Source organism: Eptesicus fuscus, chromosome 1, assembly GCF_027574615.1.
Source record: "Eptesicus fuscus isolate TK198812 chromosome 1, DD_ASM_mEF_20220401, whole genome shotgun sequence".
Classification (NCBI taxonomy): Eukaryota; Metazoa; Chordata; class Mammalia; order Chiroptera; family Vespertilionidae; genus Eptesicus; species Eptesicus fuscus.
In genome coordinates, this window is record NC_072473.1 from 12,499,413 (window position 1) to 12,515,787 (window position 16,375).

Sequence of the window (16,375 nt, forward strand, 5' to 3'; positions counted from 1 at the left end):
CAGTGTGCTATGAGATTCACATGAGAAAAATATGGTTTTAGCTCTATTCACATGAGAAAAATATGGTTTTAGCTGTAAGAGGCTTTATGATGAATATTGCATTTACTATGAGCCACTATGGTAAGTCAGATTTTATAGGTGGGAGAAAAAATTCTAAAAAAAGGAAGAGTGATCCTGCAAAGACATGGCCATGAATAAATGCACAGTGTTTGAGGAGAACATGTACTTGCTCCACCAACTTTTATACCCATATGGAACTAGTGAAATTTCTCAAACTAGTGATACTTTGTCTCATGGCATTCTTTTCTCCTTCATCTTCCACATCCCCTTCACCTGTCCAGCTCCTAAGAAATTCAGCTTAGACTATTATGAAACTTTCTCTCTGAACCCTCAAGGATTGATTAGATGCCCTTGCTGGGGGATCCAATTGTACCCTGTATTCACCCTATTAAGGTACTTCTCTTACTTGATTTTAAAGGTTTATTTACCTGCTCATCTCTTCCCCCTGCTCAATAGTGAGGCACAGACTGTGCTGCATGCACTATATTATCCATAATGCATGGAAGGCACACAAGATTTACTGATTTTATAAATTATAATACCTAATCTTAGCATATTAAACACCTAAAATATTCTAGACATGAATGAGTCAGTGCCTTCAAGAAGCTCTTTATATAGTACAGCGGTTCTCAAAATGTGGTTCCAGACCAGTAGCATCAGCACCACTTACTAACTTGTAAAAAAAAAAAAAGACATGATAATTATAGGGCCCCACCTCAGATCTACTAGATCAAAAATTCTGGAACAGCAATCTGTGTTTTAACAAGCCTTCCAGATGAATTTAACGCATGCTAAAGTTTGAGAACCACATTAAAGAGAAATAATAGGAGATAGCTATGGCCATATTGACAAAGGACCTATTTGAGTAATTTATGTTTTTAGCTGGCTTGAAGGGAAGAATACTTACACTGTAGCAGTATTTTGGAGCTACAAAGGTGTAGAAGCAGAGCAACCAGTTAGGACTCTTGTAAGTCTAGCAATTAGGTACCAAAACCAGAACTAAGGCAGTGAGAAGAGGCATTAGTTGCTAAGATCTAGTCTTTAGGACATATGTATTTAAAAGGGGAGGCTATCATAAGTGAGACCATACTCCAAACTTGAAAAAACAGATCCAGAGGCAGAGAAACATTGATCAGACCATCAAACCTCAGAGGGAAGGTAGGGGGTGGGAAGGGGAGAGATCAACCAAAGGACTTGTATGCATGCATATAGGCCTAACCAATGGACACAGACACCAGGGGGGTGAGGGCATGAGTGGGGGGGATGGGTGATAAGGACACATATGTAATAACTTAAAGAAATTTTTTAAAAATGTAGTGGGGAACTTTTGTTGTTGCTGTTGAATGAGACTAGGGATAATGAATTTGATTTTAAAGTGTTAAATGTTACCTTCATTTGAACTACCATTGGGATATATAGGGGAGGATGCTTGCTCTTATAGTGCCTTGTGCTTTAGAATCAAACAAATTTGAATGAGAATTCTGGCTTTACCACTTAACCATATTTTTAATCTTGACCAAGAAAACAATTTCTTTTTGCTTCAGTTTCTTCAATGGAAAACTGGTTTTATAGTTGACCTCATAGGGATGTTGTAAGAATGAAAATACATATATATGGAATGCAATGTAGATGTCAAGAATCTAGCACAGTGAATTATTGGTACTGATTATTCAGTAGCCATTAGTATGGATGAATTGCACTGTTGGAAATATGTCAGTAGAGTTCTGAATAGGAAGCTGGGATGGTTAGAAAGATTTGAGAACCATATGCAGAAAGTTGTTATTAGAAGCTCTGGAAAGAGAAGTGCTTATTGTAAGAAGACCACATGAAATATTAGAAAGGGTCTAATACTTAGCCTAGAGGAAATACCTACATTTATTGATTGTGAAGTAAAAGAAAAGATAGAAGACATTAATCAGAGATGTACCAGGACCACATTCCTTTACTTAAGCTAATCTGTTGTCATAGCATCTACTTGCATTTTCCAATCCATTCTGTTTATAAGAGTCAGAATGTGTTGTGACTTTGGAAATCTAATTATTTAGCCTGCAAGAATACTGAAACATCCTTTTTGGTGTTGAGTTCACTATTTCACAAATTAGCCAATTCCCTTCTGGATGTCTTTGGTTATTAAAATGTTTCTCATATGTATCCATAACCATGGTCTCTTAAGGCTTTTTACATTATTCAATTTCTTCCCATATTAATGTATTATACTCCTATATTAGTGTCCACTAGTGTCAAAGCTCCCTCTATCTCCTAGAACAGAAAGATTTTCCTTCCAGCCAATGTATGTAAAGAATACTTTTAAATCATTTTTCATATTACTATTATATATTCACATGGTTTTTGATTAAGGTCTATCATGACTAATATTTTATTTATTTTTTAAAATATATTTTTATTGACTTCAGAAAGGAAGGGAGAGAGAGATAGAAGCATCAATGATGTGAGAGAATTATGGACGCCTCCTGCACGTCCCACACTGGGGATCAGGCCTGCAATCTGGATATGTGCCCTGACCAGGAATCGACCTATGTTCATAGGTCAATGCTCAAGCACTGAGCCACGATGCCTGGGCTATGCCTAATATTTTAAAACTATAGCTAGAAACTTAAATGAGAACATGAAAAGCTAATTTTGAAAGATGGTTAACATACATTTATATATTGTACCTATTTTGAAATGTGTATACCATTACATTTAGCTCCTAACATGGGGGCTCCCAAATTTCTTGAAGTTGTAACACATACTTCCCTCACTTTATCATACCATCTATGATATATCATGTCCCCCTATAATCTGTCAACCATAAGTATCTCAATAACAGTTAAAGAGAAATAAGTTAATTTCAAGTATTCGCTATACTTCATTATATGGCTAAAGATACCATGTTAGGATATCACAGAACCAGAGCTGGGAATCATTTGTCCTGGGGCTCTAGAACCATGTCCTATTTGCTCTTGAATAGAACATAATACAATCCAATAAATGGGGGCAATTTTAAGAATTTTATGTAGTAGAGAAGGTAGAAAGTAATGAAGAAATTATCCAAATTAGGGAATTTGAGAAAGTACTAAGGAAAGGGGCTATTCAAATAGGCATGAGGTTTGGTTGCTGTTTATGTGTATACAGATACTGGAATGGGAATGATAGAGCTAAAACCTCCCTGTGTTATTGAAAATAATCTTACACAAAGTCTGAATTATTCAACCAGCGTTATTGTCATTAAGTAATTTTTACGTGAACCTGACCTAACACTTAGGTATCTACTGAAATCATTTATTGAATGAATAATCAACAGATAATATAGCTCTTGACTTACTGAGCACAACTGAATAATAAACTTGCTTTTTTTCTAATCACCTAGAATTATAATTCATAGAGTAGATATGATTTCGCCTTCACTATCTTTTACTGTTTTAAATAATGTTTCCTTTCTGGGTCTGACATTTTATGGAAATTGTCCATCCATAACAAACAATCCTAATTAGGTAACTCATAAAATTCATTATTTTTAATTGGAATATTACTATTCATGGACTATATCCACTTACATTGCTCATTTTGTTGTTTATAAAAATAACTCATGTTTATTGCCAAGAGTTCAGGAATAAAGTTATAAAAAATACATATTGTGTTCTTTACTCTCCTTTAATGTTACCACTGTTGTATATCTTTCTATGATTTATATATCTATATATATATATTACAAAAGTAAAATTTAATCTTTTATTTTGGAACTTAATTTTTCACACAATTTTTATATACCTTACTAATGGATTTTTACATAATGTATAATTCTTGATTGGTTTAAACAGTACTGCAACACATGTTGCACATTTATCTCTACTTTTATCCAATCATTTCATTATGGTGGTAGTGGAAGTAGAATTTGGGAGCCTAAGATATATGCTTCATATGTATCTTGATTATATCTGTTTACTTTAAAATGTTGCTAATGTTATCTCAGTGAGAATTGGAAGGCTGATTAAAAAGTAGTAAATTTATATAATTTTCTGTTGCCATTAAATAATATTCAGCTATAAAATTAAAATTGAACCAAATTATTACTTTCTCATCCAAAAAATAATTCCATTTTCTCGTAAAAATACAATTCTATTCTTTGGCATTATGTGTTTTAAAAAAAGATCATAGAAAAGTATGAAGGAACATGATAAATCAAATTGCACTGAAAATTAAACAGGAAAATGCTATGTAGTCTTAAAATTGTTTTAACAAGTCACAATGATTATAACCGAATAAATGGAAGAAACTGGTGGATAGAAATCAATGTGTAATTTGTCAAGAATAGGAATGCTGAAAGAAAAATACTGTCATATTATTGACTGCTTTAATGTAGTTAGCAATTATTTGAATAAATAAATGATAAAAACGTGGTTATCATTAATAAGTTGTTCATAAACTCTTTGTATAAACAGTATGTTTTCTCCCTCCAAATCTAGAACTCAAAATCTGCTTCACATTTTTGGCAAGCAAATTGAACACTTGAATTTGAATTCACTTTGCTTTAACTCTTGGCTTACAGAAGTGGCTGTAGGGACACTACTTAGCTATCAGAATAATCAGAATCAAGGTATTATACCTTCGGACACATAATAATCCCACTTATATATGATGGGAGACATTTAACCAATTCCAGTACTTTAGTTGATCTGCATTAATGTGACTTTTTTTAAAAATTGGCAGCTTCTTGTTCAGATTAGGCAAGTATTCTAAATCATCGTTTTGATTCATATCTGAGAAACCCTGAGGTTTTAAGCATTATAACATATTGCTTCATTTTTGTCCTAACTTTTTCTCTTCACCATCACTCAGTTCAGCTATAATAGAAGTTATAATTTAAATGAATGCTCATCCATTATATAAACCAAAGTCTCCCATTATTCTGCAGTGGCTGCAGCTCAGAGTATCTTTTCATCATAGTCTCTGGAGATCTGTGCTTCTTTTGGTAGAAGTGCTCATTCTTTCCAGCGTGAACATTATCTTCCAGGCAAAAACATGAGTAACAGACAAAGGCACACATTCCCTTTCACTTGAGTGCCTAGGAAGGAACTAGATCGCTGTTATGACCATTTGCTAAATCCTCCTTGCAAACTAGGATAAATTTTGACCCAATGTATTTCTATAACACATACTGGAAAAATCTAATACATTAGTATTATGATAAAAGTTTTTTTCTTTATAATGTTAAATGCATTTTTAATCCTTGAAATAATAGACATTTTTAATGTTTTCCTTTAAAGCATAGTTCTGGGATTTCAGTTATCTGATAACTGTGTAACTAGTCAATCTTAAAAGCAAACAAAAATTCTATGTTCAAAATATTAAAAGGATGATGAGTGAAATAATTTAATGGATAACAGCTGAGCCACGTTTTAGGACATTTATCAAGGACTTCAGTTTAATTCAATGTTTTGAGGTGATATTCAAATAGAATGGCTGCATTATTTTTTAATATATTTTTATTGATTTCAGAGTGGAAGAGAGAGGGAGAGATAGAAACATCAATGATGAGAGAGAATCATTGATTGGCTGCTTCCTGCATGCCCCTCACTGGGGGTCACGCCTGCAACCCAGGCATGTGCCCTGACCGGGAATCGAACCATGACCTCCTGGTTCATAAGTTGATGCTCCACCACTGAGCCATGCCAGCCGGGTTAAAATGGCTTCATTAAATATAGCACATTATATTTTAAATTTATAGAATCATTTGGAACACATTTTCAATAGGTGCTTCATTGGAGTAGTATTACCTTGTGATTTTTTATTCTATCTTATACCATGCTGAAAGGTTTATTCTATTGATGCTGTCTTCCATGCATCAGAATGTTATCTTGGTGTGTCAGTACCAGCTAATGATAATATAATGTCAGTCTAATTTATAGACAGTTGTACCACATAGCTCTAAAAGATGGTGATGAGAAAGCATGTGTACTTTGTAAACTCAGGACATTGTCAAATCCGTGTTTTCAGGCATGCAGATTTTAAAATTGTACTTTTGAACAGAGCTTGGATCTAGACCTTGCACAGCATTAATGATGACATAATTTCTTTAAATTCTAAATTACTCCATTGGTAGGATACCGTTTTACTCTCTGCTTTGACATGGTAAATGTCCATTAGTTTATCAGAATGATATGGACTCTAATGCAATAACATGGTTAATCAACTCAAAGATAAAATTTCTTAAGTATATATCTCCTGAAAATTGGTACGATGGTACACCAATTATGTGATTTTCATTTTTAACTAAACTTATTAAAGGGGGAGAACATTAAATCTTTGAATACTGTACCTCAATTTTATTGTAATGATTTTGCTGGTTACCAGGTGGGGTGGCAGTTGAAAAATTTGGTGAATGCACTACGAGAGGACCCGAGTGGTGTTATCTTAACTTTGAAAAAGCGACCTCAGAGCATGCTTACCTCAGCACCAGCTTTACTGAAAAATATGAGATGGAAGCCCCTTGCTCTGCAGGTAATGAAGCTTAATCATAAGTCATACACCATCATTTTAGCCATAGACTATCTCAGTAATGCTTCTTTATTGTGCCTCATCTCAGCAGCATATGGATTAATCTTGTATGCTTTTGAAAATTTGTTTGTGAAACGATCTCTTCACAGCTCTTCCTAATAGGCTTAATTGTGATAAAATATTCAAGTTTCTATACTGAAGCCCAAATAATAAAGAACTTGGCCTTAATTTGTAAACACTTAAAAACATGATTTCAAACAAACCACAAGTTATTTCAAGCCAAAATATAGATAGAAATTAAAAATGAGAGGTTTCATATATGATATAATCTTCTATTTAAAAGTTATTCCCATATTCACTTCTTGAAGAAACTAGCTGATAGTTTATAAAATTCTTGTGAATAAGATCATAACATAGTAATAGTTACTTATGAATAGTATGGAAAGGAAGTTTTAGATAGTAATTAAAATGTACCAACTGCATGCCACCTGGCTGATCATTTTTCTCTTTTCCACCCTTTAGGGTGGAAAAAATAGAGAAATTGTTGCATTAGGATTTCTGCATTTTTCTTCAGCATAAAACCACTCTAAGTATTACTCTGGATGCTGATATATTATATTTGTTAAGAAGCTGACTTATCTAGGAAGTTATAAATATATAATTCTGGTTGACAAAAGAAGGAAGCAATACCTACACTCCAATTTCAGTCAGGGTATAATCTTTAAACACATCATAGGAGAAATTTTTGTTCTTCATAAAACCTGCATTTTAAAAATAGGAGACTATTATCTTTCTTAGAAGTACAATTTTTAAAAATTTAAATTGTCAATTGAAATAGAACACTGCCCATTCAGATTAAAAAGAAAAGCAATATATGAAAATAACGTTAGCATTGTGTAAATTGCTATATTAGCACCTTATACCATTCTTAGATATTTTTTCCTAAAATCCTAAATTTTACATTACACATGAATGGCCTTATAGACTATAATAATGTCTAATTATTTAAAACTTTACTATTTATTTGCCTCAAATTTGCATTATACTTAAATAACAAAAACATATAAAATTTTCTAACATTAAGGTCTCTACATTTTTAAAGTGAAACTTTCTAATTTTCAAATGAATACATGTAAAACTGTATTAATTTGTCCAAACACATTTGACTTGCAGTATGTTTATTATTAAAGATTTTTTATAGTCATTAAAGTTCAGAGTTCAATGTTTGACTCATTAAGTCGTAGATTAATAGATCAGACTTTACCATCACATCATTTTATTTTCTTGCTGCATTATAAATTGCTTTGTTGTTACATTCTGTAGTTTTCTGTTGACATGTCTTCCCTTAAGAACCTTCTTCAAAGTCTGAGGTGGGAACCCTGAAGAGGAGGCCCATGCTTTCAGCTTTTAGGTTTTCTTCTCTATGTATGTGTAGTTAATTTAAAATTTTCTCTCTAGTCTCTTCTGTTTCACATTGAACACCAAAAAGACATTAGTTTCTTGTTGATCCATGAACTTTGAGGGAATATCTCTAGAAAATAAATTAATAATTTGGACTCCTTTTAGATTCTTTTGCACAAACTCAAAGTGGAGAATTAAGGTAATGGCAGATAAGAATTTCATGTAAAATGCTAAAATTATTGAAAGACCAATGTTTCTTTTCTGCTACATATACATTTGGTATGTGTATTCAAAGCAGGCTAATACTTTAATTTTTAAAATTATTTCACATCCTTTAATTATAATATAATTTAATAGAGTTTTAAGGCACTTTTTATAAGTCCATTCTCAAATGCTAAGAAATGTGCCTCATCAGATCACTAATTATATTTACTCATTGCCTATTCAATTACTCTGAGTATATATGTAGGTTTACTTTTTCAGAATGCAGAAATCAGATAAAACAAAGTCAGCATTTATATAAGTGCTTATATGTATCGACATTTTTGTGTTTGCTATTTCAACTGAATTTAGTTCACCTGAAATGTATAGTCTAAACTCAAACTGTTACAGATAAACAATACTGTTAGGGCGGGGGGCGAGACCTGCTTTCAACTTCTTTGCAAATTGCTTCAGAGATGGGCTTTTTACAGAGCAAAATGAAGAGTATTCATTTTTTATTGTTATTGAATTTATTGGGGTGATGTTTTAACTAAATACTTCCTAGTGGTGGTAAAACAAGATCTTAGGACTAAGGGCAATGGTTAAGTCTTCTAACATATATCAGCACCACCAGATCTCCCCAGAATCTATTTTGAAGACCCGAAATTACAAAGTCACTGGGAGAGTAATGGAAACTATCTGATCAGAATTTTTATAGAATGTAGATTTTGATACAATTAAAAGTGGACAAAACCTGAGGGTAGCAGGATCTGGAGATTGAAGGTAGACTTCCTCCAGAGGGGGGAAAGTCAAAGAAATAGTGGGATGAAATTCTTAAGGTGGTCTTGGATTCTTTTGTGACTTTTCCTAAGGCCACATATTTTTCCTAGTGGCTAAGAAAGGACCTCGGATGTGGAACAAGTGCATAATACTCTGGGCAGACACAAGTATCATTCCTATTGTATTCTTGCTTCTGATATGTGTACATATATGTTAGGGCTAAAATGCCAATGAACTCATCTAAATATAAATATTCAAACCTGAAGAATTAGACATTAGGTCATTTCTTTTTACATAGAATATACCAGTAGTCTAGTAAGAATTATTTAAAGTAGAGGTTACCAAAAAAACAATCTGTGGCATTTATTTAGCTCAATATGTTCATTTCATCTTTATTGTATGCTATACCAGGTTTCATTTACCTACTAGCATTTTCAGATAAAATATGGAAAAGTTTGGGTAGCATGTAGGTAAACACTAATACATACATCTTAAAATAAAGAACTGTATTCTAACATAAGGAATAATTATTTTCTAAACTAACAAGTAAATAATTTGTACCTAGACAAATAAAACATAACCTTATCTACCCTAAGGTAGATGATTGTTAAGGAATATCACATTTTTAATGGAACAATCTTTACTTCTATAAATATTTTAAAAGGATAGTAAAATCTATTATTAATCAACCACAATGATGAATTTTGATTTGGAATTTCTTTGAAAAAAACATTCATGGAATTTAGCCAAATAAACAAAAGCATACAATTCAGCTTCATACTCACAGAGCAATTTCATTAGTACATTTCATGAAATTTGGCAGCTCTTTTGTTAAATTATTGCTTTCTCAAACATTTCACAATAGAATGAAAGATACCTTAGTCAAATACTACAAGCAAATTTAATCTGGAATTGAATTGTGTTGTCATCTGCATTCATTTACAAATAGTAGACGTGTTTTACTTAAGATAGAATATGTTATTCTAAGAAAGCAAACCAGGGATTCCCTATTTTCTGAGAGATGTTTTTAAAAACATGTCCTTAATAGCACCTTCTACTAATGTCCTGGATTTTGGTAAGCAGGGTGATCGCTTATGTTCAAGTTCTTCCAATTCAATGAAAACATTTCTGGCAACTGTGGATAAACATCAAGGTATATTTTTTTATGTTTGTGATTTTAAATTTAGTGTGTGTAGGTCCTAAAAATCCATGTCATTTTCTTCTTAAATGAGGTTGTATGGCTGGACACTGACAAGAATGTTGATTGAAATCATCACTGGGGATGAACCATTTTTTTAAGCATTAAGAACCCAGCATTTTTGGTTATAATACATTTCAGAAATGGCCAATAAAATCAATGCTGAAATTCAACATACTGATACAGGTTTCATTAAACACATTTTTATATGAAATAACATCAAACTGTATCATTAGACATGTTCTTAAACTGTAATCTAGGCAATAAATCTTATAACTTGTGATAGCTTCTTACGTGATTTTGTGCTTTTCATTTAAAATTTTACTGCTAGGCATTTTTACAGGATATTTAACTTTGAGAAGAAAATGAAATGGGAAGCAAATAGTCATAGCAGTTTATTCCATCTGTCAACTGGTATAACAATTGAAGAGCATTGATTTTGTTGTATTTCAAATACAGATATGAATGGTTGTAAAAATAAAAAAAAAACATAAGCAATAATAAAATTTATTTTAATTCAAAGTCATGGTCGGGGTGACCTTTAGTTAACAAAGTTTATGTTTCTGAGAGTTTTGTTTTAAAAGCATGTTTTAAAGAGGAAGATAACTAATATTAGTTAAGATACTAGAAAAAGAAAATAAATTTAAACTAAAAATGTAATTGTGCTGATTGGGAGGCAAAAAACAATTACATTTTTTACATGCTCAAGTTGGTAAATAGCTGCAAGCCATTGTCACATCAATTTTTTGTTCACTAAGGCTTAAGCAAATTAATTAAAGGACCTCAATCACATTTGTGTTATCAACCAAATACTTTCAAAATGTTAACACTGACAACAAAAATTCTTTTATAATTTCTTTTTTCTTTAGTTTCCCATTCTTTCTTTAGTTACTATCCTAAAAAATGAAGTTGACTATAATTTTAAATAATTGGAAGTCCAGTTTTAATGTTGCAGTATTAATTATGCCAATATGACTGGAGAGCACAAGAATAAACACTAGTCTCAGTATATTGTGCAAAATGTGATGATTCAGTGGAAAAAAACCATTTTGTTGTGTGGCTCTCAAATCTATATTAGTTGTATGTTGTGTAACTATATGCATATTTTATGCACATATGTCTGTATTTTTTAATTGTATACATTACAGATACGGTGTTCTGATCAAATCCGTGGTCAGAAAAAACAATGTGCGTTTTCTTGGTAGTCTGATAAGAAAGGGAAGATTACATGCTTATAAAAGAAGACTCTTTGTATTTATAAATTTGTATTCTAGAAAAATCTGTGAAAGAACAGAGTGGGAGGATTTTGAATAGGTGTGTTTCTCTAAGGTTCCTTTCAAATGATTTACTACTTAAAACTTACCCAGGAGAAAGCATTCCCAATAATTTTCCAAATTAAATCTAGTATTCTTTATATGGTCAAGAAACTTACAAGATTGTATGCAACATCGTGCCTCCCAAAATCCAGATTAAATTTTCCCTGGAGCATTTGTTTAAATGACTAAGAAGAGAGTTGCTAACATAAAACAATATCCTGGTACTTGTGTTGGGAATTACAATAAAAATGTGTTTGAACTGAGTAAGGACGTGTGTAAATGTTCTGTGCTAGAATAATGGGATATTGTGATGCCTTTGAGTCTGTGCTTATTCCTCACTTTGAATAAAATAAATGGCCAGGTGTTATACATGATGTAAGCATTCCTATTTCAATGGATATTTTCCCCTGAAAGACAAAGCAACTCTTTGTGATCTTTGCATTAGTGAATTTCTGAGATGACTACATAGCATGTAACACACTGTCTTAATTTTTAACGTTGGGGCTGTCTTTATGTCATTGGTTTCATCAAGACTGCATGGCTCTATGAAAGCTGGGTCACTCACCAGACAGAGGGACGATTAAATTAAGATATGCTTGCCAAGAGTTGTTAAAATGTTAAACTGTTTCAAGTAAAACCTCAACATCAAATGTGGTTTCTTTAGTATGGAAGTTCTTTTCCTATAGTCCTTAAGACCTTATGGGTTTCAGAGGTACATTGATATCTTCCAGATGTGCTCAATTACCTTAGAGATGTTAGAATTGGGGACACAAGGAAAAGACCTGAACCATGAGAGGATTTAAAGTGAGATTTCAGTGATGCCTTACAAAAGCTGAAAGTTTTATTTTATAATGATCACAATCTTCCAGTGATGTTTAATCTGGATGAGTAGGATATTATTACTAAAGCATCATTCATGATTCAGAAGATTTGAGTCCTTTTGACAGTAGTAAGTTACCATTAATTTACCTAATATTATTAATGTACATTTGAAGAGATTTGTATGATCGTTTTATTTGGGATTTGCGATTTTAAAGGAGGCACGCTAATGCCCCTAGAAATAAATGCATCATAGACTTGTTTTAGAAGAGTAACAACATATATGCAAATGTACCTTCCTTGGCGTCTCACTGAATCTGGAAGGAAAGCTTTATATCAGTAGGTCCATTTTGATCTGAAAACTAAATGTTATGACAAGTCCTATCAGAAAATAAATCCCTTTGGATAAAATGCAAAACTGGATCCTTGTCATACTTGATTGCATACCGTAGTGGATCAAATTATATTGAAGCTTCATGCTTACTTCAGTAACAGATAAAGTCTTTAAAAACCTTTGTATTTTATCCATAAGTGATGGTAGTTCCTAATTCTCTTCCCATATAGATTTTACCGATAGAAGAAGTGGCATGATAAAAAAAATAACCTTTTATTTCTATGGCATAATGCTTTTCTTACACTATGTTATGAACAAATGATTGAAAGTAAGGAATATGCCTATTAAAATTTGAATTGAATGCTGAGAGAACACCTTTTTTGATTTAATGGAAGCTTTTTTTGTCACTAGGTGTATTTGCACTCCCTTAAATGGTTATTGGTGGTAGATGTAATTTTAATGCCACTTGTTACAGCTAGAAATTTCTCACTGGTAATTTTAGCTAATAGCATCATTTATCCTGTGCTTGATTTAGTCAAAATTTGTCTATCTTTCTAATGTTTTTAAATGCCTTTTTCATTCTTTTAGTCATTCAATTTTGTACTCTTTCAATTCTTGTCCAAAGTTAAGAGGTTACACTTTCAGGTTATCACAAAGACCTCCTTTTGGGTTAAGTAGCTATTTCCATTTTCCCATAAAGCTTCTACTTTATACTGATTTTTCTATTGCGCATTTTTAAGTTCTTTATTGTTTAATGTATTACATAAGTCTTCTTCTTCCCCCATTGACCTCTCCATTGCGTATTGTCTTTTTAAAATGAGACTCTCAAAAAGAATGTTTACTTTTTAGCTTGGATTAGCTTGACAAAATAGTACAAATAGTTGACAAAGATATACTGAATATATTTAATATTTACCATGCATTTTACTTGTTACAGGGCATACTGATTAGCCAGATGATGTATGTATGATAAACCTGTTGAAATGTTTTGTATGATTTAACAGTTAATAAAATAACTAGCCAGTTTAATTACACAACAGGATTGACTAATTTTTTTTCTCTGAACAAGTTTTTTTAAACCAATTCAACTTATTGAACCAGCTGGCACAATCAAACTTGTTACCTGTTTAAACATATTTAAGAGTCTTTTTCTTCCACATACTTGCTAATTTAGCTAATCACATTAACCAATGACATAAATAGCAACTCCTTGCTGATAATAGAAATCTAGAAAAAATAGCAATTTAAAGGAAGTTGACATGGCTAATATTTAAATTTCCTGGGAGAGGAAAGGCATAAGTACCCTAGGTAGACAATCCTGATAATAGTCCAGGCAGAATAAAATACTCTTCATCATGTCCTGACAGAGAAGAAAACAGTTATAAACAGAGTCAATCACAATGATTATACGTGTATAATATGTCTAAATACTTGTTGTAAAGAACCCGTTATTCAAAGATCTGTAGAAGAGGCATGTAGTACATCCTTAGAGTACAATTATTTCCTCCAGCTTCGTGGTGTTCATTTGTACAGGTGGCTCCATATAATTTCAGGATTTCCCATTGCCAAGACTTTTATTTCTAAAAGACACACAGTTTTACTGGAAACTGTTCCAAAATCAGCATAGTTAAACATTAGTCTTTACTGTGTATTTCCTTAATATCTCAAAATCCTTCAACATATAAATCTTCTGACTTTTTTACATCATATTATAGAGTCCCAAAATAACTGGTCAATTATTTACCCCTTCTCTCTTTAATTTCTATTTCACATAGTCTAAAACATAACCATCATTTTGGCAGAGTGTGTGATTTCAAGTTATTAAGGTGAGCTGTGTAGCAAAGAAGGTAAAACTGTGCACTGAGTTACAAACTATGTAGACTACCCTAGTGACCTACATTGTACTTATACTTGGCTTTTTAAAACATATTTTTTTATCTGTATGAAAGGATTGTCACAATATAAAATAGTTGTAATATGCCATTTTTGAGTGTCCAGCTATAGACTGTGAGTCTATATAGATATACTCAAATTGTTTTCATACTGGCTAAAATGACATCTGGTCATGTGACGATACAGATCATTTTGTGATCATTATTTTTATATTTGCAATTGCACTAAAATGCTTACTTTTCATGTTATTGTATATTTCGCTAATCAGTAAGACCTGTAAGATAAACATGAAAATTTGTGAATTTTTGTTTCACTTTAGGATAATTTCTCGAACCACAAGATCAGTTTGAAAGCTTAGAATTGGGAGTGCTCTTAAGTTAATGCATCCTGATGTATCATTTGATTTAGTATATATACCATCTTAATTTTTAAAAACTTAGACTTAAATACAGGCATGAAAATGAGTTTTCTAGATTTGCAACTACGGATTATTTTAAACAATGATAAATGTGTGAAAAGGTGAAATGTTTGTGTCACACTAATCACTATACTTTTGAAGATGTACCATAAAATGACTTTGAGAAGATAGTTGTGTTTACATTTACTTTTAAAAAGTAGGTTTTCCTAGAAAAATACTCTCTCGTATTGGCCTTTCATGGTCCATTTTTGTAACCTTTTCTGAGAATCTGTGACATTCTGCTAATTTAGGAGTATGGTGTATCTTGGGGCGGGGGGGGGGGAATTCTGAAATATCTTTCTAATATATCAATCAGGATTTGAATGAGCTAATTCTTTTGAAAGTTACTCTTTATTACCTTTTTTTAAAAGAAGGGATTCTAACAAAGCAAATTTAATTTTAATAAGTTTCTGACTGTGACATAAATCTTCTCATTATGAAACACTGCATAGTAATATATAAATATGGTTATACCGTATAATAAGGTGAGTTGGGAACTAAGTAGAAACCTCTAAAGTAATAAACTATCTGTGTTTGGAGATTCAAAGGAATATCCCTGTGATAAATAACATGCTTTTTTCTTTCAGCCAAGCTCAAAAACTATGCAGAAATAGATAATTTTAAGATGATAACTCTGTCGTTGTTGTTGTTGTTGTTGTTGTTGTTTTTTGTGTGTTGTTTGTGTGTGTATGTATTTTCTTTTTCATTTTAACCAGCCTCTTATACCTAGAAGTCCCACAAGCAGTGTTGCCACGCCTTCCAGCACCATCAGTACACCCACCAAAAGAGACAGTTCTGCTCTCCAGGATCTCTACATCCCCCCTCCTCCTGCAGAACCGTATATTCCCAGGTATAAAACTAATCATCATGTTGTTCTAGGAAGCTTCTATCCAAAGACTAACCCAATGGCATGTAAACTGTGAAGTAAATTCTCAAGGAACAATTTGCATAGTTTCTCAGTTGGGAATTTGAACATATTCTAGAAAAATCATTGCATTACAGAGAATGCATTTTGGTTACTAATTAATATGTATTGAACACTTAATAAGCATTAAATATCTTATAAACATCTCATATAATAGTAAAGAATAGTAAAATACTATTAAATAATAATTAGGGTTATTTTAATAAGTAAGATATAAGTGAGGCTCTTTGGCAAAGAAGCCCCTAGAAATCTTAGGTTACTTTGAAACATGTCATATATTTTTTTCTAGAAGAGAAAGTTATAGATAACTTTTATAACTTCTTAAATGTAGATAATTAGAGAGTTTGCAAGAAAATGGCTTGCCTTTAAAGTCTATGTTCCAGATTTCTTGAGGCCGTGTCCCCATTTCATTTCCAAATTCCTACTAGAAATTCCTGGAAGATATGGAAGAATAGAACTTAGTGCCGTAAAGCATTTTGTCCAAAAGCATTCT

At 32.1% G+C, this 16,375-nt stretch overlaps 1 protein-coding gene across 4 annotated transcripts in view; it reads left to right on the forward strand.

The window, feature by feature from the left end:
• CNKSR2 (connector enhancer of kinase suppressor of Ras 2) overlaps positions 1-16,375 on the forward strand; it is a 245,805-nt gene that overhangs the window by 120,986 nt on the left and 108,444 nt on the right. For 2 of the 4 annotated variants that reach the window (XM_008154569.3, XM_008154570.3), the window contains exons 9-10: positions 6,415-6,561; positions 15,674-15,807. In XM_008154569.3, the coding sequence (XP_008152791.1) occupies positions 6,415-6,561; positions 15,674-15,807 (281 nt within the window). The remainder of the gene's footprint in view (positions 1-6,414; positions 6,562-15,673; positions 15,808-16,375) is intronic. The other 2 variants (XM_028129718.2, XM_028129719.2) reach the window with 1 other exon arrangement.